The sequence below is a fragment of the Andrena cerasifolii genome, chromosome 12, assembly GCF_050908995.1.
Source record: "Andrena cerasifolii isolate SP2316 chromosome 12, iyAndCera1_principal, whole genome shotgun sequence".
Lineage (NCBI taxonomy): Eukaryota > Metazoa > Arthropoda > Insecta > Hymenoptera > Andrenidae > Andrena > Andrena cerasifolii.
In genome coordinates this window covers 10,041,311-10,066,241 of record NC_135129.1, presented here as the reverse complement: position 1 = coordinate 10,066,241, position 24,931 = coordinate 10,041,311, and the positions used below count along the sequence as shown (strand labels likewise).

The following is a 24,931-nucleotide window of genomic DNA, read 5'->3' as shown; positions in this document are numbered from 1 at the left end:
GGCGCAGTGGATTCTCGTTTGAATTTTCATTCTACTGTGATTTTTGAGAGTCAAAGTCTCGCCCAAGGGGGGCAGGAATCAAATTTAATCGAATTTTTGGGAGGAGAAGTGTGAGTCGAGGAAAATGGCCCTCCATCACGAAATGGGATTAAAGGGGCGCTCGAGATTAGAGCTCGCGATCCGCGGTAGTTATTCAGCGATGGTCTCGTAGAAAGTTAAAAAAAAAAACAAACAATCGAGCCTCGAGAGTGGCGTAACAGCAGCAGCGGTTTCTTTGAGCGGCGACGCTTCTTTTGAGCCAGCCTCGAGACCGTTTCGGGACGGCAGCCTGTCGCGCGCAACCATTTTGAGAGGCGCTCTCGCGCGCCACGCAACGCAAAAACAACCTTGACACAATCGCCGGCGCGCTTCAACGCTCGAGGATCAAGTCTCCCGCGAGAACTAAGCGAGCCTCGTTTTTCCACGTCGCTCTTACGACCGCTTCCACTCCCTTTTTCCCATCTTCCACGGCCGCGCGAGTCGCGAATTCAGCGGCTGATTGAAAAATGGGTACATCTATATAGATTTCTTGCTGCTTGCACTGTAAAGTAGCTTCTAGTGCCGTGGCGTGTAAGTACTTACCGTTCCCTGCACAGAAGCATATTAAAATTCCCTGATATTCAAAGCAGCCAGATAGCTAGTGGGAAAAGGGCCCATTGCACTACTGTACGCTCAGTTTGTTTAATCGTTAAGGGGGTATACCCGCTTGAACCCTCGGAAAATGTATACATTTTGTGGATTTTTTTACAAGTCAACGGTTTGATGCAGATTTCCCGTTTTTTAACTATGTTTACATAGTATTATGAACTACTTATAAAAAAAGTTTCGGTTAAAAAACTATTGTTTTTCGGAAGTTACGGATACATGTCCGAAAGTCTCTCGATTTTAGACGGCTAAACGGTGGCCCTAAAAACTCGCGCTACGTTCAACCAATTCACTTCAAATTTTGCACGCAGAATCATAATAAGATTCCGCATCGTCCAACGAAGGCGATTTTGAAAATTTTGAAAAATAAAGAAATGCTGAGAGATCAAAGGTAAAGTTAAATTTTTCTAGGAGAAAAATCCACCTTTATTCCTTTGTAAATAATAAACGGGGAATCGAAATAAAAAAAGCCTTCGTTGGACGATGCGGAATCTTATTATGATTCTGCATGCAAAATTTGAAGTGAATTGGTTGAACGTAGCGCGAGTTTTTAGGGCCACCGTTTAGCCGTCTAAAATCGAGAGACTTTCGGACACGTATCCGTAACTTCCGAAAAACAATAGTTTTTTAACTGAAACTTTTTTTATAAGTAGTTCATAATACTATGTAGACATAGTTAAAAAACGGGAAATCTGCATCGAACCGTTGACTTGTAAAAAAATCCACAAAATGTATACATTTTCCGAGGGTTCAAACGGGTATACCCCCTTAAGCTGCGATGAAAGTAAAGGTAGAGAGGAACTTGAAGATATCCACGAAGAGTTCAGGTACAACGTCTGAGAAAATTACGCTCCCTCAAACTTGCTTTCCTGTAAATTTGTAGCACCGTGGAATATTCCCCGCCGGGCCCCACAATTCCAAGGGAACACCACTCAACCTGGAGAACGTTTCCCGGATCACCTGTGCCTGAGTTCCAAGGGAATAGCGCCCTGGAGAACTCCCGCTGGCCCGGAGTACTTTAGCGACCTCCTCTGCCTTTGTTGCTCAATGGCAACTCGAATCGCCCACCGAAATGCATAGGACGCGTTTTCTCAAGTCGATGGAAGATTAGGCGAGTGAATAAGAGGGGGAAGAAGATGGCTCCTCTGGTCTTTCCAAGGGCTCCGAGGGCCCTGATTAGAGACTTCAGGTTGTAAGCAACTGTATCATTGAGAGGCTGGTGCTTTGAAAGGGGCTTGATTAATTTAATGCGGGGGCGAAGGTTTGCAAGTGCCTTCTAATTATTTTCACCCGTACAGCAGTGGCTAGAAGAAAGTTTAAACTGTGAAGGGTAACGAGAATAAAACATCTCGAATTTATATCCCATAAATTGCTAAGGGTGTGGTACTTAAAGCCTCGCTTCTAATAATTACGGGTATATTTACGACTTAGAAATGCAGCTTCAAATAAATTCTCGCCAAGCTTTGAGATCCCTGTTTCTTTTTACGTAACAGGGCGATTTGTCAAGTGCGCTTTGAAACTGGAGATTGCAAGCGAGTTACAATCGAAGGGGCGAGGGGACGTTTCGGAAATATGTACTCCGGGAACACCGCGCTCGTCCTCGTGGTTTTACGGTCCCTTCCTTCCGAGCGCGGGGTGGAGCCTTGCGAATCGACACGATTGCAGAAAGAGGCCGCGCAGATTGATTGAGATCGCGGCGAGAGAAGAATCGACGAACGATGACCGCCGGCCACCGACCGATAGTCGATATTCGATTGCGCGCCGTTTGACCCAAATGTTTTCATCGCTTTAACGAGCTTCTGAATCAGCGAAAATGTTCCCACCGTTCCAGGCTGTGTACCATTTAACTCCGAACTCGGGGAAGCTCGCAGGGAAATGCGACAGAGTCGATCGCGACCTTCGAGCGTCTTTCTCCCGCGGCTCTTTCGCCGATTCGAAAGGACCTCGTTCGTTTGCTCATTCTCAATTCCCACTGCTACGATTTTTTCTCAAGTTTGCGTTGAAAAAGTGTTGCGCAGTGGTGGGAATAGGTGTGAAATCTCTGAGCTGTGATTGCTGTACTTTGCTAATGGTCCAGGGAAGGCAGAAGTCTCTAGCGCGTTGTTTAAATTTTAATTTCAACTAGTGATGTTAAGATTACGAGTGTAGAAGAAAATATAAAGAAAGAATGTTGAATTGGAAAGGTATTATGTACGGATGCAGTTTCTGAATTCTTTGTCACCCAAAGTTATCAAACGCATTGGCGAATATTGCTTAATCGCGGTTTAATTGACGAAAGAAAAATATTACGAGAATTCCGGAGTTCAGAAAAAATTTGCATCGAATACAGTATTGCGTATTGATTTATGCTTCCGAGAAAATATTATGATATTTGCATTGGCTTGCGAATTACTTTTCAGTGACTAATTGTTAATGCTACGCTTTCAGAAGTTCGAATTTCATCGTTAGCATTACTTGTTTATTACGATGTTATTAGTACCAGTATTCCTACGACAACAATAAAACACAACAGAAAAAGTAGCCATTCGACGAGACCACTCAGTTTCCCAGTAACTAGGGACCTTAATAGAGCCCCTCTGTCCCCATCTACGATAAAGCGGTGCGTTCTCCAAAAGCGTCCCCCCGCGACAATTACCCCCATCGTAATCAGTTTTTCGTCCACAGAGGATGTACCGCGAAATCGATCGATCGAGGGACCAAGCTGAAACGACACGCTGCAAAGAGGGCGGGCGAAGGGAAGTTTGATGGAATAACTGACAGAGACGAGGCAGAGAGGCCGTCCTCTGGTCTCGCGAGGAATAAATAATCGAGTGGTGAAACGGTGATCGAGCAAGGGAAAAAGATTCTATTACACAGTTCGACAGCCATCTGTACTTGTAACATTCAATAGCCGTTTCTTATAAGTTTTCGAGCGCTGAAAATGAATCCGCAAACCGTTTGTAGCCATCACCCTCAGTTTTAGAGAAATTCGATTTTGAAAAAAAAACTGCAAATTTTCAACTTTGAACATCTTTTGTGTGGAAACAAAATCGTTATTTAAACATATTTAAATGTTCGCAATGGGCCAATAACTTATATCGTTGTATTCGGGAGGGTTCATAGAATAATTTGGCAGAACAATCAACCGATTAACTATTACCGTTTCGACGCAAAAGATGCTCAAAGTTGAAAATTTGCAGTTTTTTTTTAAAGTCGAATTTCTCAAATCTGAGAGCGATGGCCACAAACGGGTTGCGGATTCGCTTTCAGCGCACGAAAACCTACAAGAAACGGCTATTGAATGTTACAAGTCCGAGGAAAGGTCAAATTTTGTCGAACTGTGTTATTATTGCCCGGTCGCTCGGCATCGTCCCCGTCGGGACGGCTGAAAAGGCTTAACGCGGAATTTAACGAGCCTCGAACCTGCCTTTAATTAATTAAGGCAGACGTGACGCCAGCGGAATTGAGGCTCGCGCCGTGGAAACCTAGTTGCAGCGAGCGCTCTCGGCAACCGCTCCGATTCGAGGCAGCCTCGTTTCTTGTTTCGGGGTTCACCAGTCCCTCGTTTCACGTTTCGGAGTTCAGCGAGCCCCCAGACACTGGTCTGATCGCAGGAGCCGATGAGGATCGTCCCCCTCCCCCCCCCCCTCCACGATAAATCGCAGTTATCGTTTCGGGGCACGATACAAAGCGAGGTCTGTCCAACGCCTCGGTTACCTTCAACTTGAAACGACGACGAAAGGAACTGCTATTCCTAAAGGTCACGCAGTGAGGCGAGACGAGGTGTTCCCGATAGTCGACTAAGTCGACCAGTCCTTCGAAGTGCACGGATAAAAATTCTCCGAGTTATGGACGGTGGTTTGGTTTTTATGTGGACTGAATCTAAATTGGGTTTCAAGGGGCACGATGTTAGAACAGTTGCCTCAGATAGGAGGTACTTTTAGACACTTCTGTGGTGCAGCGGTATTGAAATGGAATGTGATGTGTAAAAATGAAAATGGTATTTTGAGGGGATGTCTATTGCGAGACCGAGTTTCAGGAAATTCCGAGTTGGAGATTGTAATTACGATGGAAAGTGTCGGCTAATTCGCGGTGCTCCAAAAACTGCAACTGTGATATGAGAAGTAGTATCGTAACTGTAGCGACATGACAGAAAAGCATTATTTCTATCGCTAGGAAGCATGGTTTACTCGAGTAGACCAAGCAATCAGCTGTGTATGCGTAGTGATAAGGGTCCAGACGAAGATACGATAATTAATGAACGATGAAAGTTCCAGATTGGATAAACGTCTCGAGGTACGATTCCGTCGGATGAAAGTTGAGAGGGGTTTCTCATAAAGAGCACGGGTGGATTTTATGAATTTATAGAGAATAAAGGAAAAGAGCGAGGCAAAATGGCCACGAGCGATGTTCTAACGCAAGTGCTTAAGTTCAGGAAATGACAATGTGAATCATGGTTCGTCGAAGAAAGAATGGTGAAAACAAGAGTGGAGAAAGGTTCGTTAGCCGTGTCCGAGGTGGTCGCGCGACGCCGTGAAAGCGACGCCGGCGAGTCGCCTCTTTCACTGTGCCATCGTTGCCAGCGCGCGGCCCGAGAAATCCTTTGCTCTAATATCGATCTAAAAGTCAACGAAATCCCGTCAGCCTGTCGAGCCCCGTCTCTAATCTCCAAATCTGGAAGCTCTACCAACAACGGCCACGGTAACCTTTTTACGCGACGGCGAAACGAGCGGGCGGCCCCTCGTAACGGCAACGCCGAGGCTTCCTCGATGAGGTAGCATAAAATTGCCACGAGAATTCCTTCGATCGATAGGAATCGCGTTAAATGCCAGCGCGGGCCCGATAAAACGATCGGCGAGGATAAGACGGAACCGGCAGGACAGCTGCTGAATTACGGATGACTGTAGAATGTTAAATGGTGTGTACAGGAGTAGCGGGTGCCACGTGATCGCGGAACGTCGATCGTTTTCAAATAGAGAGCGTACGCCACGGTTAAGCTAGCATTTCGAAGTGACCGCTCTTGGCGGAGCGGTCGTCGATCACGGGAATAGGAGAGAGTAAATATACTATGTGGAATTGTGGCTGGTCTCGCGAGGGGGCCATACGGGTCCACGGGCTCTTGCCCGTGCACGCGGTGGTAAGTGGTGGCAACTGGCGCGCCACGGGTTCATTGTCCCGTGTGGTGACTGTGGTGGAAGCCCCTCGTTGAAAAGGAGGGCCCCCGTTCGCGTTGCATCGGGCGTTAATACGCGAGCCGGAGGACGAGGATGTATTAAGGGTACTTACCAGTTGTCCAGCTTGATCAGCTCCTCGGGTTTTTTCGTCTTGCGATCGGCCTTCAGCCGGAGGGCCTGCGGATAAAGCTTCAGTACATGCTCGAACTGACTCGCGGTGCCCTCCGCGAAGAAAGTCGCTGTGTCTTTCACGGAAGCCATTGTGATAACTGAGCTTCGAGGAACGGCCGTTGGGGCGCAGCACCGGCGCCCTCCGTGCGCTATACCCGTCTCCGTCGCTCCAAAACCGAGTCACCGTCCTTTCTCTCGCCCTCTGCTCCCTTCCTCTTCTGTCCTCTTCTATTCTCGTCCCGCACCGTGCCTCTCTCTGCTCTCCTTGTCACTCTATCTCCCTATCTGTCTCCGCGCCTCTGTCACTCACTCGCTCGCTCCTTCCCTCCCTCTCGCGCTTCTTTGCGTGCACCCCCCTCCGCGGGTGCCGCGGGAGAGGACCGACCACGCGAGAAATCCTATTTTACCCTCTGCCTCGTTCGAATTCTCTCGGTTCCACCGGCGACGGTGATACGCGACACACGCGTGGGACGCGTTCACGATCAAGCGCGCACACACGAGAGTGGTCAGCGGGATACTGTCCAACGATTCAGCAGCAAACGCGTGTTACGGGGGGCTACCCACTGCCAGTCTTTTCTGTCTATCTCTTTCTCCGTCCTCTTCTCCCTGCGGCTGTTTTTTCGATTTTCCTCGACCGGGTATATCCCTTCACAATTCTTCAGCGACGATGCTCGCAGGATCCTTTATAGAGCGTACGGTGGCACGGTGTAACGCCGGAGAGGTATGTACGAGGTCTCGTGCGTGCGCTCTCGTAAGGGAAAATCACCGTAGTTACACGCCGAGAACTCGGCTTCGGACCTCGTTCGACTGTCCCGGGTGGGGAGCGCGACTCGACGTCGCCAGTAGGGAGCAGCACCGCTCGGCGTGTTTCTCACTTCTCTTTTCTACCCTAGTTCCCTCTCTCTTTCCTCGTCACGTCCTTCCACCTCTTCTCCGCCACCCTTATTATTTGTACCAAAAATTTCAACCGTTGCGTGCGGCCACGCACGCACGAGGGCCCGACGGGAATTAGAGGGCCGACGAATTAGATGATAATAAATATTCTGATACGGCGGGATCAGCGCTCCGACTCCTATATAGCAAGAGAGAGAGAGAGAGAGAGAGAAAAAAGGAGACGTGCAATATACGGTGGCTCGCTGTAGGAACGCCAGGAGAACCTTCCTTTCTCCTCTCGAGTCGCTCGAGTACTCAAGAGAGCACCGTGTTTCCCTCGGCGCCAAGATCCTTCCTCTCCTTTCTCCCTCGCTCTCTCGGGGAGCTTCCAGTTACGAATGCGTGCGGATTCCCCGCCGGATGTCCGCGAAGTATAGGCTGCCTACCCCCACCTCTTTTATTTCTCGCGTACACGCACGTATGCACCGAGGATCCGCGGAGCAACTGTCGGAATATACACACGGGTACCCGCGTACTTCGATCGTCGGCCGCGAGACTATACCGACACGCGCGTCCCGCAGGGTATACTGTACACCCTTTTTTCCGCTCTATTTACTCACGATCGTCTCTGATCCTGCTGTTTTGCCAGGACAACGCCGCGCCGACCGTTCCCATGTAACCGTTCGGGCAGGCTTCGTGTCGGGCCAGGAAAACTTCACGCTCCAGCATCGGCGAGATCCTGCTGGCGGTCTCATCGACGACACCGACGTCGGGCGATGACGAGCAGGCAAACAAGGACAGCGATGCACGAGGAGGGAGGGGAGAGCCTATCGTCGTCCTTTTCCCTCGCGCGGTACGGCCTCGATTGTGTGCTCGTATCGCACGTCCGCCTCTGTACGAATCACCACGTTCGATGGCTGTGTCGCGCGCCTGCCTCTGCACGACTACGCCGCTCTCTTTCTCTCTCTCTCTGTCCCACTGTTCAGCGGCGAGGTAACTGTGTGCGTGTGCGCGCGCACCCGCCGAGCGAGCGAAAGAGCGGGCAGAACGAAGGCTCCAAGTGTTCGCTCGAGAAAACGGGAACACACGGTGTGTAGTGCGCGCTTAAGCGAAGACCCACGTATAGCCCGGTCGCTTTAGGTCTCCTCTCTATGCTGACTGTAGTGAAACGGGCGACCGACTGAGGGCAGCGCCTTCGCTGCCTTCTGCTCGTCCCCTTTTCCTCTTGCCACTCGGGACTGGCTGCCACCACCAAACCGACGGCCCTATCCCCTCCCTGGCTCTCTATCTGGCTACTATCTCCCACTCCCTCTAATTCCCCCGTCGCTGTCCTCTCTATCTTCTGCCCGCTGCTCCGTCTGTCTGCCTCTAGTGCACGGAAACGACAGAGAAGAGACGCGACGAGATCCGCGCCTGTATCATACATATTCCATGCCGAAAAATATTCGTTGTTTCAACGACGGAGCGATTTCTCGTCGTCCACCCTGCCTCGTGGACTCCCACGAGCAGCACGGGAAACGCTCGATACCTTCCTCGGCGAACGCGCCGTATACCGTTCGCTCGATCGCGCTGGGTCGTCCGACTGGAAATCGATGTTAAAGCCAGGGTAGAGGCGCGCCAATGGTGCCGTAGCACGGCTGGCACACACCGCGTGCTCCGGGCACACGGATGCACACCCGTCTGCGGCGTTGTGCGCGCGGCAAGCCTTCGCGTGTACGTGAACACGTACTATACTCCGTTCGCTCTATACTCCGACAAGGTTAAGCCCGTGTAGGTAGGAGAGATGGGGGACTTGTGTGCACGGGCTCTGTGCGCGCAACGCGTCACGGTCTGCGGGCTACGTGTGCACCAGAAGTGGCTCGGTACACGACGGAAAGGGCATATGCAGAGGACAGGCGAGCGACACGAGGGTTGCGAGCGTTTCGAAAAAGTCTGCGAGGTTTGAAAACTCGCGGAAGGATGACGATTGGACGGCTGTCGAGCGTCAGAGGGTGGGGGAGGGGCGTTTTTTCATGCTCCCGACGCAGCAAGATCACGAGACGTATGCCGTCGCGGTCCGTTGCGAAACCAGCGATTTCACAATTTTGTAAACGCGACGCGCTTACGAGCTTAACGACGCTTCGTTCCGCGAATCGGCGGTAACTCGATTCAGGAAATTGTACATCGCCAGGCTCGGTGTTTTACAAAGAGATACCTTCAGCTCTCAGGAAGAAATCTAATTACCAGCGACACCACATAGAAGCATCGGGAGGAAAGCTTCCGAAATTTCAATTCGAGTATTATCGTTCCCTCCTTTCTCCTTTGTCTTCGCTGGCCCGTTAGCTTCGCATTCCTCCGCTCCTTTCTCATCGGTGTTCGTGACCGTCGTGCAAAATTGCAAGCGACAGGGAAACTTACCACTGTTTTCTTCGAAACTTTTGCTATATACATGCGTATTTTCGCGCGAGGGTTCACCCGCCGCGCGCGAGAGTTCGGGCGTTTCTTTGTATCGCGGCATACGCCTCTGCCGTCGTGCCGCATGCCCACGGTGTGGTAGTGGAGCGCTGCTGGCATGTAATCAGCAGCTGGACGGGTGTTGGTGAAGCGGTGCACTGGTGTGCTCGTGTGTGCACGCCAGTCTATCGTGAGATCTCGCCGCGCCGCCATGCTACGAGTACCATAGCGAACCACTCACTACCAACGCCGGAGCTACTACCACCGATGCCTACGCCCGTATAGCCTCTACAAGCCAGTCGGCTCTACTCGTGGAAAGTGCCGAGCGAGCCAGCGAGCGCTTGCGCTTCGGTAACTTTCCATTGTCGTTGCTGCTGTAAAGCAACAACGAACAAACTTACCCGGGAATCTTTGCGAAACTTTCAGGATCAGGAATCGCGACGTTAAGCCGGGTAACGATCAGGACGGCATGGAACTGGATATATAAATGTCTCCGGGCATGCTTCGCTTTGCGGGACCTTTAAACGGCCGGTAATCCCGTTGACGCGTTTCGCGTTCGATCCGACGGCCCCGGTGTTACTGAGCGCTTACTTTATTACGTATGCCGTGTTCCGCGAAACAAAATAGAAATTTACGAGGCGTCCGTAGGCGCAGAAAGAGGATTACGCGGAAAATGAAAATCGAAGGGTCAACAGCGAGCCGTAGGAATTTAAAGCTTCGGGCAGGTATGCGCGCATGGACAATGAGGCAGGTAGTCGAGAGCCGAGTGCCGGGGGTTGTTGTCGAAGTTCGGTTTCGCCGCTGGAACTGGTCGTGGGGGGGGTTCTAGGAAACTTTTCCTTGGGCGAAACTTTTAAACGAATGCTTCGAAATGTTTCCAATAACCATGATACTCGCTGGCATGGCAAGAAATAAAGGGTATAGCCGGTTAAGATGGTCGAATGTGCCCTTGAACCGAATTCGACTCACGATGAATCATTCGAAAGCTTATTAAAAAAGAAACATTTGTGGCAATTTTAAACTTCGTATCTGGTTTTTGCGGAATTTCTCCTATACTAGGGGATGAAAAATTTTGAAAAAAATCAGAGGCACTTCTGTTATCGGGGCACATATTAGAGAATTTTTTCCGATTTTTAAATTAAAAAACCAAGCTGCGAAAAATAAAAAACGCCAAAAAATGCTGAAAAATGCCGATTGTGTATCGAAGCAGTCTTGGCAGCTTCAAATGATTCAGTTTTTCAGTTTCTTTAATTCCTATGCTGTTTTGCTGTACGTATAAACATTGAAGATCGCATAAAACACTTATTTCGTGAAGCAATTCGACGTATAACTTACTCTGACACGGAAAAAACGACGAAAAAATCGGTTTTTAATTTTTTTTAACTGCGACGCACCAAATTGAAAAATCTGAAAAAAATTATGGACAATAGTAACAATGATACGTACTTACAGTAAAAATATAATTATAGTGCCAAGACTGCTTCGATACACAATCGGCATTTTTCAGCATTTTTGGCGTTTTTTATTTTTCGCAGCTTGGTTTTTCAATTTAAAAATCTGAAACAATTCTCTAATACGTGCCCCGATAACAGAAATGCCTCTGACATTTTTCAAAATTTTTCATCCCCTAGTATAGGAGAAATTCGGCAAAAACCTGATTTCCTACTTTTGCCCTTTACTACCCTCCGGGTGGAGATACGAAGTTGAAAATTGCCACAAATGTTTCGTTTCTAATAAGCTTTCGAATGATTCATCGTGAGTCGAATTCGGTTCAAGGGCACATTCGACCATCTTAACCGGCTATACCCTTCGAAAATACAGGTAGGTATAATATTCAGGAACTCCCGGCAATTCCAACGGGTATTCAGGCTGGCATCGAATACTAAAAGTGTAAAACCATAACAGTTCTACCGTCAAACGAGCATTTTAACCGAGGAAGCACGTTCGTGGGAGCAAATAACGCTGCCGCAATTTCGACCGTGCTTTATGCGCGCAAATTCGCTGTTTACGGGATTTTAAATGTCCGCAGGGAGAGGAGGATCGCGCGTAATTAATACGCGGGGGAATATACGGTGGTGAGAGGCGACCGATCACTGGGACTCAACCCCGTGCAGGCCTAGAGCGAGTAATGTTTCGGTGAGGGGGGGGGGGCGGGGAATAGGGACGTGCAGAAGGGGGGAAGACGAAGAGAAAGGCCGGTTTTCTTCTCGAAGCGCTTTTAGCCAGGCAGCGAGCAGATCCAGCCAGCCGGCTATAAGCCCCTGCTGCATCATGGCCGTCGGCTCACCGTTATGTGCCGTGGCATCGGCGAAGCCCTCGTGCCCCCTATACAAAAGAGAGAGGCCCGACCCCCTCTGTCCCTCGGGCGCTTGAAATTCAACCCCGGCACTGACGGCCGCGGCGGGGTTGCCAGATCGTATTGCCAGGACGCGGAGCGCGGTTGCAGCGCGCCGCCGTTATCGATGCTCACCGCACACAACCCGGACAATAACCTAACCTCAAATTCAGCTGCAGAACGAGCGCGACTTGGTTCTGTTATCAGCGGCGCCGAACCGCAGAACAGCCCCCTCTAAATTGAATGAGCGGTTTTCAAAAGAGAAATATGCCTCGCCTTTGTGCAGCACGTCCCGGGAGCGGTCAAACTTTCAGAGCTTATTTCTACCCACGTCGAGAGACGGGGAAGGATCGCAGCTGTGTGCCCGGGGACGATTTCCTTTCGAGTTTCAGGCACTTTGCGCCGCGGAATTTTGATTGTTGCATGGTAAATTTGTTTCTAAGGATCTCTGTAACAGATATCGCGGTCTTTACCTGATAGCAAACTATAGAATATTTTCTATAGGTGTATTAGCTTGCTCTTTGACTCCGATGGTTATTCATTTCCCGTGGCCCGGATGCTTTAATGGGTATGGGAGAATTAGGTTAATGGATGACGCTTAAGAAAGGAAAAGCGTGAAAGACGGAAGGGACATGGTAATCCAGTTTTACGATGCAGTTAGCGTTATTTAAAGCAACGCGCTATTGTTCGGAACATACCGGACGCCCCGTGGAACACCCACCCTGTACTGATCCTAAGCCTCGGCTGTTTCTGAGGAGGGAACCGTAACCCGCTAATTATTTGTCGCCAGCAACAGGTCACACTCTCTTTACGTGTCTCGGTTTTACCCCGGAAGCTTCCGCGCGGTTCGTAGAATAGTAATAACGTCACGCGCATACACTGCCCCGTTCGTTGTTGCTCACCAACCAAACAATTTTCAACCCTCCCAGTCACGGAATTCCCATATGACTCCTAGAATACCCATACACGCGGGCTTATCCTATAGAAACTCCAACAAACTATCCAACAGCTTCGCGAGGAAACACTTAACCGTCGCGTGGCAGATACGGGGTCGATTTTGACCCATGCGCTTCTTTGAGGAAGTAAAAACTCTAGATTACGACGAGACTGGATTCGATAATAATACGAAAGCTTACTCAAAGGTGTACCCGAGGGAAATTCTGTTTAAAATTGATTCCGCGAGTGATTTCGAAAGTCGAAATTCAGCAACAGAAAAAACCCAATAAATGTTCCCAATTACCACGCGCTCCAAATCCCCCGAGCCAGTTCCACCCGTCCAACCAAAGCAACTCAATTAGATATGCAGCCGACAACGTGTGCAGCGCGAGCGTGCAATCTATAAGATCAAGGTCCCCGATAACCGCGATGCAGAAAAACGCGACTGCATTTCGTTTTCCCCCGTTCGCGGTACGCGAACGATGGATTTAGAAGCGCGGAACCGCGGCGGAAGGGACCGACGATGGCTGCTAGGCGGCCGTGAGTGTCGGTAAGAATCCGCGATTCGCATGGCGGGGCCCGGTGACGGTATTCACCGCGTCCGATACGAGAACACGTGTTCCTGACGCGGCTGCTAGGCGACATTGTCGCGAAGTGACATGTGGGCCACTGCGCGAGTGTGTGCGGACGGAGCATAAGGCCGGCAGGCAGAGGGACGGGTATACTATCCCGGAGCTCCGCTTTATCGTGGGCCAATCCAACCGCTGTGACCTTGGAGTGGCTCTAGAGAGAGAGATATATTTAGCCGTGAGCGGCTCGAGCCGCTGGTACCGCCGCTACCTAACTCTCCCTCGAGCTCTAAAGTCCCTCTTTCAGAGCGACCCGGCCGCAGCGGCGACGGGCAACGAGGGAGCATCGCCGAGGGAAGCTCCCGCGGCGCTGGGCCTTGGTCCCTTAAGGGGCTGCTCAGTCAAACTAATCGATCCTCTTTTATTACATTTTCTTTTAAACTTCGTACTCTGAACAATACTTTCTTCGAGCTCTCTTGGCGCTGTAAAGCCTCGTTCACGCTGCTCACGTCGCTTGAATTCAAGCGCTTCGCTAATGTGAACGAGGCTTAAGGGATCATGCTCAGTCAGGAGGCCGAAAAAAAGGGTGGTCTTTGGAAATTTTTTACTCGAAAGCTATAACAGATTTCTTGAAAAATCTTTTTTACTTTTAAGGATTGCATCTAGTACCGTGCATCGTATTTTTTTTATTTAAAAATATTTGTTAATAACTGAGTTATTGTTTATCACTCGAAGGTTCTCTAAAAAAAGCTTCTGTGGTGACCACTGCTGCTCGAAAGTCGATCATCTGAAATAAAAAATTCAAAAGAATTTACTTATTATATTATCTAGTATTTGAAGCAAGGATTTTTTATCCGATGCTTAGTTTTCTTTTAATTGACGAAAATCAGGCAAGATTTGTGATAAAAATTGAAACTTTTACTTTAAACATCAGCCATTTTTTCCCAAATCAATATTTCGTGAAAACCTTCGTTCAAATACTAAACAATACAATATAATAAGTAAATTCTTTTGAATTTTTTATTTTAGATGATCGACTTTCGAGCAGCAGTGGTCACCGCAGAAGCCTTTTTTTTAGAGAACCTTCGAGTGATAGACAATAACTCAGTTATTGATAAATATTTTTAAATAAAAAAAATATGATGCACGGTACCAGATGCAATCCTTAAAAGGAAAAAAGATTTTTTGAGAAATATGTTATAGTTTTCGAGTAAAAAATTTCCAAAGACCACCCTTTTTTCCACCCTTAAGGCAGCAAATTCAATACCTTTTAGTTTAATTTTTTATCGATTACTGGTTAGATTTGGATGTGATTAATCAGTGCTATGGCCCTGTCGATAAGGTGTTAGAATACTTGAACTACAGAACATCGCGCGCAACGCAGGTAACTGAGCGCGAATTTTCAATTTTAACCGCATTCTCCTGGATATTACATTTTCATAAATGGTGGGTCTAAGATCTCGAAAAGGAATTTTCTAACTGGCTCGACACTGTGCACGATTGCTCGCTATATCTTCTTCTGCTCGCTACTTACTCTTTCAACCTGGCCTGCTCGAATATTTTCAGACACAGTTGCTGATGATATCTGACGTATCCAACGACCTAGTACAATGCACGCTTCAATGAGAACCCACGTGATAAATATCGTTGCGTTCCTCTCTTAGCTAGTTATAAACAGTCTTTACCGCAATTATTATCTACTGACAAGGCTGTTTCAAGAACAGTGATAAATATCTATCCCGAGGTCCTAAGAGCTGCCTCTTATTTAGAGTTCGCTCGATAGAAACGTTCCACTGTAATTTCAAAAGCCCCAACTCGCTTCCACGAGTGGCTCGGATTTAAGATTCCATCTCGCCCAAGGTTCCCCAACGGGGGGATTTTTGAAGCACACGCGTGGACTTTTAAGTAGTCCCAATTCGCAGATATATCCGCGCCGAGGTGTTTCGCTATACCCGGGGACACTCGATTATCCGCTTTTTATTTCGGAATGCTGGATCGTGAACGCCTAGGTGACGCTGATGAGTTCGAAACCTGTTCTCCTTGGGTGCTACGGTGGAACGAGCTTCACCAGGGTATTCAGGGTTACTCGCCCCAATTTCCGTGAATCTCCCGAGCGTTACCAGGCAATTGGATATTCCCAAATTATAGCCGCTACTTCCGACAACTATCTTCGCTGTTAATCTCGAAACCCTTCCTGATTCACGCGACCGATTCGCATCGGGGAGCAGGGGTAATCGCGGGGCTCGTAAACCGGGCATAAAAGTCTGTCAAAGCCGGTTGCTTTTGAAAAGTCCAAGCTACCGCGTTCCACTCGCTGCGTCCGCGGATTTTATTTATCGTTTACCGATATCACCTTGCCTCGCTGAAGAGACGTCGCGGAGAGAATCTTCTTAACACTGTTGCTACTTAAAAATTACGCGCGCAACAAAACTATCTCAGGTTGTCACTCGGGATCGCTTAACGAAACTTATCATTAATACTGTTTCGTTTATTACTTCTCAGTAATACTGTAGTGGCTCTCAGTAGCCAAAGAATTAAGCTGGAGAAATCTCCAGCGCCCCGAAGAGCGGAGCACTCGTTCCCAAAATTTCCTTGCGTGAATCCTCCATCGGTCATTGAAAATTCAAATGCCCTGCGACGGTGACAGCCTGGCGGTACATAAGCGGAGCAACAAGTTCCCCCGTCGATCGATCGTTCGCTCCGCCGATCGATCCACCCGACGGCGATGCCACTTGGAATTTCCAGCGGATCTATTTACACGGGAGCCGATAGTTTGGCGTGCAACAGGCGAGCCGAGATTTCACTCTCTTACAAGAGTGAACGACACAGGACCGATGGGTGGGGAGGGTGACAGACACGGCGGGGGGAGAGATCAGATTGGAAAAAGAAGCGGCGGAGGAGAGTAGGAGAGACGGAGAGAGAGAGAGAGAGAGAGAGAGAGCCGTCGAGACACACGAGAGAAACGCGAAAGAGAATTGCAGTAGAGCAAGAGATTCGGATTGGAGGGAGCGAGAGACGGTACTAGGGGAAGAGAGAGAGAGAGAGGGAGGGAGGGAGAAAGGCTACAAGTCCGTGCGGTATTCCTTTCAGTGTGATTGTCATTCATGCATTGTGAATCAGGGACTTTATTTTTAGAAGCGACTGAATGAAAGTGGAGTACCCCGTAGTAGTAGTATAATGCTCGGTGGTAGGGGGAGGAGGTGGGATGGAGGAACGAAGAGGAGGCAGAGGAGGAGGAAGAATGAGGAAGAGAAGTACACGACAGAGAGGGGGAGGGGGTGGCAGGGTGCCGGAGGGTGGAGGAGGTGAAAGAAAGAGGGCCGTCGAAGAGAAAGAGAAAGAGGGGAGGCAAGGGAGGGAACGAGGAAGACGTTCCACCGATCTGCGAGTAAATCGTGGTGTACGTCCTCACACGTGGCTGCTCCCTCTCCGTCACCCTTTTCACCACCGCCGCACCACCCCTCCTGTCAACCACACAAACCACGAGGCCATGCGAGCGCAGAGGCACACGCACGTGCCCTCTTCGACTCCCTCGTTGTTTAGCTACCCACCCTATCAAGGGACACCGCGCAAGGGGTGTCTTACGCGATCGAGGGATTCTCTCAACCGACTCAAGAAGATCGTACGTGGGATAGGTCTATCTCCAAATCGCTACCCAGATAATCCCTCCTCGGTCTCCATGCGAAGTCTAACGTTCAGCTTACTGTTCGCTACCAGCACCGGAACGCGTCCGCGCTGTGTACGATTCTCCTCGAGATTGATAGCGGAGCTGCAGTTGATACCACCGCGATTACGTTATATCCGAACCCTACGATTCAAACGTCGCTGTGCTCCGCATACCACTTCGGGATTTACAGAGGCGCTGGTTATTGCCCCCGAGAACGAGTGAATTCCGTGGATAGACCGGCCGAAAACCACAGTAGGCAAGTACACATGGTGGCTAGAAGAGGTGCACGCGGTGGTCGTGGACTCGGCGGAGCGTTAAAGTAAACATGCTTCGTTCGTCGCCACGCACGAATTCACGGGACACGAGCAGCCTCCGTCCGTGGTTTATACGACCTCGCTACACCTCGCCCAGCCACTCCGCCCGATACAACCCGCCTCTCAAATGAAGCTTCGCCACAACATCAGAGATCCCAGCCCCCAAAAACTCGCCTCGCATCCCTCAGCAGCGATAAAGCGAACACCTCGCCCCTCGGCCGCCGGTGTCATTCATCCAAGATTCATCAATGATCCTCGTAGTTGGCCACGGGAGGAGGCTCGGAAGACACAGAGGCAGACACGACGAGGTGACCCTCTAGGTCGCGGCTGACAAAAGCGGGGTAAGGAAGGAGCGACGTATGCCGGTGCAACGCACACTGGCAGCCACACGTACGGCACACGAACAGGGAAGAGGAGAGAGAGAGAGAGAGAAAGAGAGAGAGAGAGAGGGCGTGCGTAAGCAACGATCCAATAAATACTAGGATCATTGACACCGACCACGTGGCTGGGGGCTTCGGCGTCGTACTACTACGATGTTTACAGTTTAATTCGAGATACTCGAAATGTCACGTGCGCGCACGTTAGCCATTCTGCTCGCACGATAAACGTGCGCTGCCTCTTTCCGTGTTCCCGCGGAGGGGTGCAGAGAGAGAGAGAGAGAGAGGGAAGGGCAAGTGGTAAAGGAGGGGGAACAGAGATGATTTGACAAACTGCTCGCGAAATGAGTCACCCGTGGTGCACGCTCCTCGTGTTCTCTTTTCCTCCGCGCCTCCCTCCCCTCCCCCACCCCCCCCCACCCCCCCACCCTTCGGTACCGCTATCCCTACTCTAGCGGCACTCTCAAGGTCCAGGAACTATGTTACCGTTATCTGAATTGGATTATAAAACCGAGCGGCCTTGACCCAGGACAAACTCTTTATCTCCGGTTGTAAACAAAACGGTGTCGCGCTCGACTTGCGTCACGCATCCTGCATCGTGCAGCGCTCTGACCTGAGTCAATCGCTTCGAGAACCATTGCCCGGGGGATCTTGGTAGCGATGCGCACGTTTGTTTTCGAGGGATTCCTTCGGACGGAGGCTTCTCTCAACGTTGGGTTGCCCCTTCCGCTTAGGAATCGCTACTTCCTTCCGTCACTTCGCCGCTTGGTACCCTTTCGAAACCGCCGCGTCCGCTTAGAGTTACTCGTAGAAGTATCGACGGTTTTACTGATAGAACGTGTTGTTAAATATATTCTGCGCAATTCGGCAATCGAAGATGTCATAATTTGGAGATTATCGAGCAAGGTTTATGGCAATGTAAATTGTAATTGGTAACTCTCAGTTGAATGTTAGTTAAATATGTAAAATAGCTATGTCACGTGTAGGGAGTGGGCGGATAGTTTTATGAGCGACTGTGCGTGTTCAATAATTTTCGCTAACCAGTGTTTACTTTCTGCTTCGTTGCTTCCTTGCGTTTCAATATTTTTATTTCCTTCTTCTCTTTATTGTGTTTCGAGATTTTTGGTTGCGCTAGTAGGAGGCTCTTGCTGCACCTCGTTTATTGTACCGTGTCTTTTTTTCTGCGATGAAGATGTATGTTAATGATATTGGAAAGTATGGGGTGATTTGAAGTGGAAGTTGGGGAGACTGAAGCGGTGCTTTTTCCTCTCCAGTAACGATAGAGTGGGATTTATATGGTAAATAAATATTTCCAGTAAATGGAATCCACAAATTGAAAAGTCCTCGCAGAAAGCACTGTAATATAGTATTACCATTGGCTCGCTGAACATTTCCCGATCATTTTTTTTTTAATTTTCGTACTTAAGGTGAACGTGCCAATTTCTGCTCGTGTCCCCATTTCTGATCATTTCGTATTTTTCTTATTATTATATGCGTTACTGTAGTTGCGACAAAATAATTCCAAACTATTTGCACATTTACGCGAGTGTTGCAGGAGCTTGGGGCAATACATGCATCGCTATTTTTCATGACCAGAAATACGGACATTTAGAGCATTATATTACAAATTACTAATAGTTAATAATCTTGAAATATCTTTCTTAGACAGTTTTTGAATTGGTCGATTTATTATTAAAGAATTAATCAGTTACTCTGCAAATTTTCATCACAAACAAATTGTTTACACCTTCTTTATGACGAGTTATCTCTTAAATGAGCAGAAATTGGGAGATTCACCTTGCAGTGTTTTCTACAAGGACTCTTCAAATCTGATTGGAGCAACCTCCCAATATATTATTACTGCTATACACCTCCATTACACTAGAATACAGCGCAAACCCCCAAAGTAATGCAAAACACACAAAATGAAAGTCAGAACCAGAAATAAAAGAGAAAAGGAAGAAAGGTAAGAAAGCAGAGAGACAGAAAGCAAAGTTTGATACAAATAAACCAATATAGGACATACATTTTGAATTAAATTCCTTTCTAACGAAACTATCTTATTTCCGTTACTGTTCACAACTCAAGCCACTACTACACGCCCCTATAAAATTTCCCACACACTTGCTCGCTGTATCTCGGGACACCCGGTACAGCCGCGAAGTGATTAGTCGTTAAAAAGAGTAAAAGTGCGAGGTTGAAATTCTGCGACCCGAATGCGGCGCGGAGGATGTCTAGGTCACCGTCTAAAGGACTCGTCCGGCAGGATTACAAGACGGCAAGAAACGCCGCGGCCGTCCGATCTGGGGTCTGAAATCGAGATGAGTTCGAGATCGAATTGCGTGTGTTCTCGTATTCCGGATTCTGGTTTCCCCACGACCGACCGGGCGAGATCACGAATGGAATCTCACTGGCCACGAGGCGAAATGTTATCTCTCGTACGCTGCTACGCATTCGAACGGAGAAGTTGGGCTGTTGGTCGATGATAAGATAACGCGTTCTCGATTGGCTGGCTGCTACGCAGCGCCGGCTCGGGCGGAGGACCTAAAGTGAAATTCACTTCCAACGACGGAGGAGGTTCCTTCACCCCAAAGCGATTCTCCTCGTCAGTGAATCAACAATTTTATCCGGATATACTCGTAAAATCGGATATTCCCTCCCCAACTCCTAATATTGGATTCCCTATCTAAAGAAATAAATCTGGAGCTCAAAACTTAAGGAAGAAGGGATTAACTTCTTGGACATCTTCGGTGCAAGTGGCATACGCGAGTAATGCCTGTACAGTGACGGCCAGAAGAAAATTTGAAACTCATATTTTACGATGTTAATCTATGGGATACAAAGCTTCAGACTTCATTACCGTTCTCAGTTTAAATTTCCCTTTGACTAGTACTGCGATAGGGGTACAATAAACAGGCTTAATAGATATGGCTGAAGCATTTCGAACTCTGAGAAATATGAGTAGAATTGACGTTAGCAAGCTGTGCAGCTGAAAATGCAGCTTGGAATTTTATAGTCGGCTGAGGAGATAATACTGTCCAACTTGGGGACTTCAAACTCCCCCATAAGGGAACAGAAATGAAACACGTACGCGTAAGGGTGGAATTGAATTATATAGAAGGAAGCTTGGAATTTCGTAGCGCGCTAAGGCGACGCTATCAAGCTTAGACGAAGACTCGAAACTGCTCCATGGAGCAACTCGAATGAAAAGTCCATCTCTGAAAAGTGTTACGTGGGGCCAAAGTCGCGAGAAGAATAGCTGATTTAACGACGCATTCATAGCCGCTCGTGCTGACGATTTTCCCGCAGTTGCTGGGAGATGGAGCGATTTTTAAAAACCGCCGCTAGCTCGGCCACGGCCTCTCGACGAGCTGCTCGCGAAGATATTGCGTCCGCGCCGCCGGTGTCAGCGATAAATTGACATTGTGCAACGTAACGATCCGCGCATCATGAAAACAAATCGCTGACGATTGACACTGAACTCTTTTCCACGGCATTCCTTCGCACCCGAGATACACCTACGGCTCGCGCGGCGAAGATAGCCGAAATGTGAATTAAAAGGCGGAACCCATGATGGCTGAGGCTCCTGCGATCGTTGGAAGGGTGTAAGAGGTCTCCAGGGAGGAACATTAAGCCCGACGCAGAGAAATCCGCGCGAATTTTACGGGCACGATACTCCACCGTAATCTCCTTACAATTAGCAGCGCTGCGAACCTGCAATTTCCATGAAAAGATCAGAAATTCGTCGGTTCAAAGGATTCTTCGAGCAATTCAATATTGCGCTTAGAAAATCATATCCCTAGCTGTGGTGTGTCTTTGGACTTGCAAAGGTAGAGGCAGTAATTATTTTATCATTAAGCTCAGTTTTGTACCACTGAAGACACTGATGGTGATACCAATTTCCTTTCTCAGATCCCTTGCTTGCGCCTATAGAAATAATAATGTGAAAATAATTGCCTACTCGAATGAGTGCTGCTTCAGACACTCCGAAAACTATATTAACTCAACAATGAGCTTTGAATTAAAGGCAGCGAAGAGTATCGAATCTCCAAGAAATTTTACTTCGCTTGGTATTTTAAATTAGAAGCAGTGAAAAGTTCTGAATCTCTAAGAAATTTTACTTTGCCTGCTGTCTTAAATTAAAAGCAGTGAAAAAGTATTAAATCTCTAGAAAAAAATTACTTTACTTGGTGTTTTAAAATTTTTAATTAAAAGCAGTGAAAAAGTATTAAATCTCTAGAAAAAAATTACTTTACTTGGTGTTTTAAAATTTTTAATTGAAAGCAGTAAAAAGTATCTGCAAAAAGTATCACATTTTCTACAAATACAGCGGCTGTCCTAATAGTTAGGCAGTGTGCAATAGACACGCGGTGTTTCTTTCGTCTGTCTTTTAATCAGAGTTTTCTGTAGCCAACTCAAAATTGCCGCTACCAAGGAAAATGAAAGTGTCGGGATAAAAGGCCGCCGACGAACGAAAGCGGAACTCCGGAGCGGAGGGAGAATCGGGGGCATTCGTTTCGAGAAGAAAGCCCTGGTTTTACGAATCTCACGCATCGATCTCCCTTACGATCTTCCTGCCTCTTCGGATAATTGTTACGCGCCAATTGACGTCATTTTACGCAACGCTCGCTGCGAGCCGCTATCGATTTATACGCGTTACGTGCACGCACACAGAGGCCAGGCTGCTCGGTGTTGTTGCTATGAATTTATACACGTTACGCGTAACGGGCAGTTGGGAAAGTGTTAATTAAGTTTTTAAGCAGGCTGTTTCAAGTAATTGGCGGGTTATTGGTCAGTTATAAAAACACTGTCGCAGATCAGCTGTAAGGTAACAGCTAGTATTTTGAAAGGTCTAAGAAGCAGATACCCAACCGCTTGCCTTAAGATTTATTCTGAACATTGCAAACGCTGCAGTTAATTTAAATAGAAGGAAACGATAGATGCATCTTTAGATATCAATCTATGAATCACTGGAAACTATACGCATACGTTAATACCGAAGAATTCTCTAAGCACCTCTCGTTTTACAACTGTGACCCGCTATAAAGAAAAGTTTAAAAATCAAAGGAAACGAAAGAATCGTAACAATTACACCTGCGAACTTCTCGAGGATTACCTATTTGCGATTGAATGTATTTACGGGCACGCTAATCGTTTCAATTCAAGGTTACTCCATTCACCTGTTCGTTCCAAAACCAACGTTGCGCGGCACAGGAAAGTAAAGCGCGTGGAACAGAAAGGGACGAAGAAATTGGAGCAAGAGGGACAGAGCGCGCGAGCCACGCGCGGATTTAAAAAAGATCAAGAGAAACGCGCGCTAGTGACGTAGAAAGGTCGCGGTTACGTGTAATTGCGATTAATCGGCAAGAAAAGGAGAGAAAAATGTGTCGAACCAGTTCCGCGGGACAGGCACTGTTATTGGAACGCGCCACGGCCGTTCCTCCTCGAGCACGGATCGCAAAAGCTTTATCGCACCCGACTGATCTACGAGCCCGTAGATCGTACGCACCGCTGCAGCCTCGGTCGGTAATTACGAAAGTCAATTTCGCGGGTTCACTCTTCCCTTATCTACCCGACCTCTCCGAGTGGAAGTCAACTGTATTATCTCTCCTTATTCGCCGCGTTTGGCTGCAGCGCGGAGCGGGGCTGCCGCGTGCTCGCGTCGATAATTCAACGCGAAGTACGCCTCTGACAAAACAAACGACGTCTCCAAACGCACCTGCGTTAAGCATTAAAAACGTACACACGTGCGCGGAGTCGTCCAATAAATCCTTGGAAACCAGCCAGCAGGTGATTCCCCTTTAAAAAGCCAGGGGGTACGAAATAAATTTCATAGTTCAACTAGCAAAGTTTCTAGGAAGAATGACTGTACTCTGAACCACGACCTCCCAGGAAGCGAGTAATAAAATCTCATTGCAGTGCATTGCAGTCCCAATGCGAGGATAAAGGCGTTCTAGTCACTGGCTATTAAAACTCTCTTCCAATAACAGTGCCTTTCCTATTCAGCGAACTCCTTTAATTTCTACTCGACACTTGAAACGATATTTACTGTATGTACTTGACACCTCAGTGACGGTAGATAGATCGCGCCCACCGCGCGTGCGTATCGGGACGCGACGCGAACGGGAGACTTTGAAATCGAACTGCATTCAGCACGGAACTGCGAAATGTAAAACTAAGTTCCTTCCTCTTCGAGCTTTAATGTCCAGAATTTAATATCCCCCTCGGTTCCACTCAGATCTCCCGCTCCTCTGTTCCAAATTTCAACGATACAGCTCCGACAGTGAAACAGATTTGTCGTCGGTGATCGCGACGTGCCCAGTTCCGTGCGTCTACTCACGGACGTGGAATCGTAATCGGTGCCAGCGGAGCGCACGTTTTAAAGGCATACCTACTGCGAATAGGCCGAGATCAGACTATGGATTATAACCTCGCTCTCTCCCCCTCTACCTGTTCTGCACAAGGATGCCATGCTCCGCGGTTTGCGCTAATGAACCAGCAAGCCTTTATGGTGGTTTTATTCTCTTACGTCACCGAAATCCATCGGCCTCGCTGGTCTCGTGCGTAACCACCGACCTCTGGCGGCGCGTCCCGGAACCAGGCCGGATCGCGACAACCTAACGAGTTTTTTTTTTATCCCGGCGAATAAACGCTGACGCAAAAGTTACCCGGCAAATGGCAGGGAAATCGTTTTCCCCCGGCACACAGGCTAGCTTTAAAAACATGTCGCTTCGAACTTTGCTACTCGCTTTTTTTTCCGGGATAAACAGATGACGTGCTCGAATGGATCGCGTACATGCCCTTTTTACGTGAAAATGTGCAGCACAGTAGAACTCTACTTAGTTGAATGAATTTTGTTCCAGTACTTAGGTCACTGAGACATGTTGCTGAGCTTTTATTACATTCTGGGAATATGTATTGCTTTACTCGAATGTTCAGCGTGTACTCGCTCTCAACAAGTTTAGTATTTAGTATTTGGAAATTTCTGTTGCAGGATTATTGGGTGTATTTATTTTATTTTTATTGGCGTTCGCGTGACTAGAGTGACGCAGTTCGCTAAATCGAACACTGATCAAAAGTTTCGTACCGATAAATGGATTTCTACTGTAATAAATAATTTCAGAGAAACATGGTTCTTTAACCCTTAGGCGGTGGAGACGGGCCAATTTTGAGCCGTGACGTAACTTACTCCACAGGGTTGAGGTTTTGTAATAAACTTTCATCGTATTATGATCTATGTAAACAGCTTGAAATTTAAGATCGGGGTCGTAATTGACCCCGTATCCGCCGTTAATTAAGGTGACTGATATTCTAATTTGACCAGTGTCTGTGCAGGACGATCGTAGGCTGTTTAAGCGATCGCAAAGAAATTCTTAGGTGTACGAAGATAGGAATTAAGAGAAGGCTGAATAATGAACG

The 24,931-nt window shown here is 48.1% G+C and overlaps 1 protein-coding gene across 3 annotated transcripts in view; it reads right to left on the bottom strand.

The window, feature by feature from the left end:
• The window catches only part of Amun (protein amun), a 38,759-nt gene that overhangs the window by 7,452 nt on the left and 6,376 nt on the right, over positions 1-24,931 (bottom strand). The window contains exon 1 of one of the 3 annotated variants that reach the window (XM_076824213.1): positions 5,950-8,157. The exons of the other annotated variants lie outside the window; for them this stretch is intronic. Coding sequence (XP_076680328.1) covers positions 5,950-6,098 — 149 coding nt within the window. The 5' untranslated portion in view covers positions 6,099-8,157. Of the gene's footprint in view, positions 1-5,949; positions 8,158-24,931 lie in introns of those variants that run through there. 3 annotated transcript variants of the gene reach the window in all.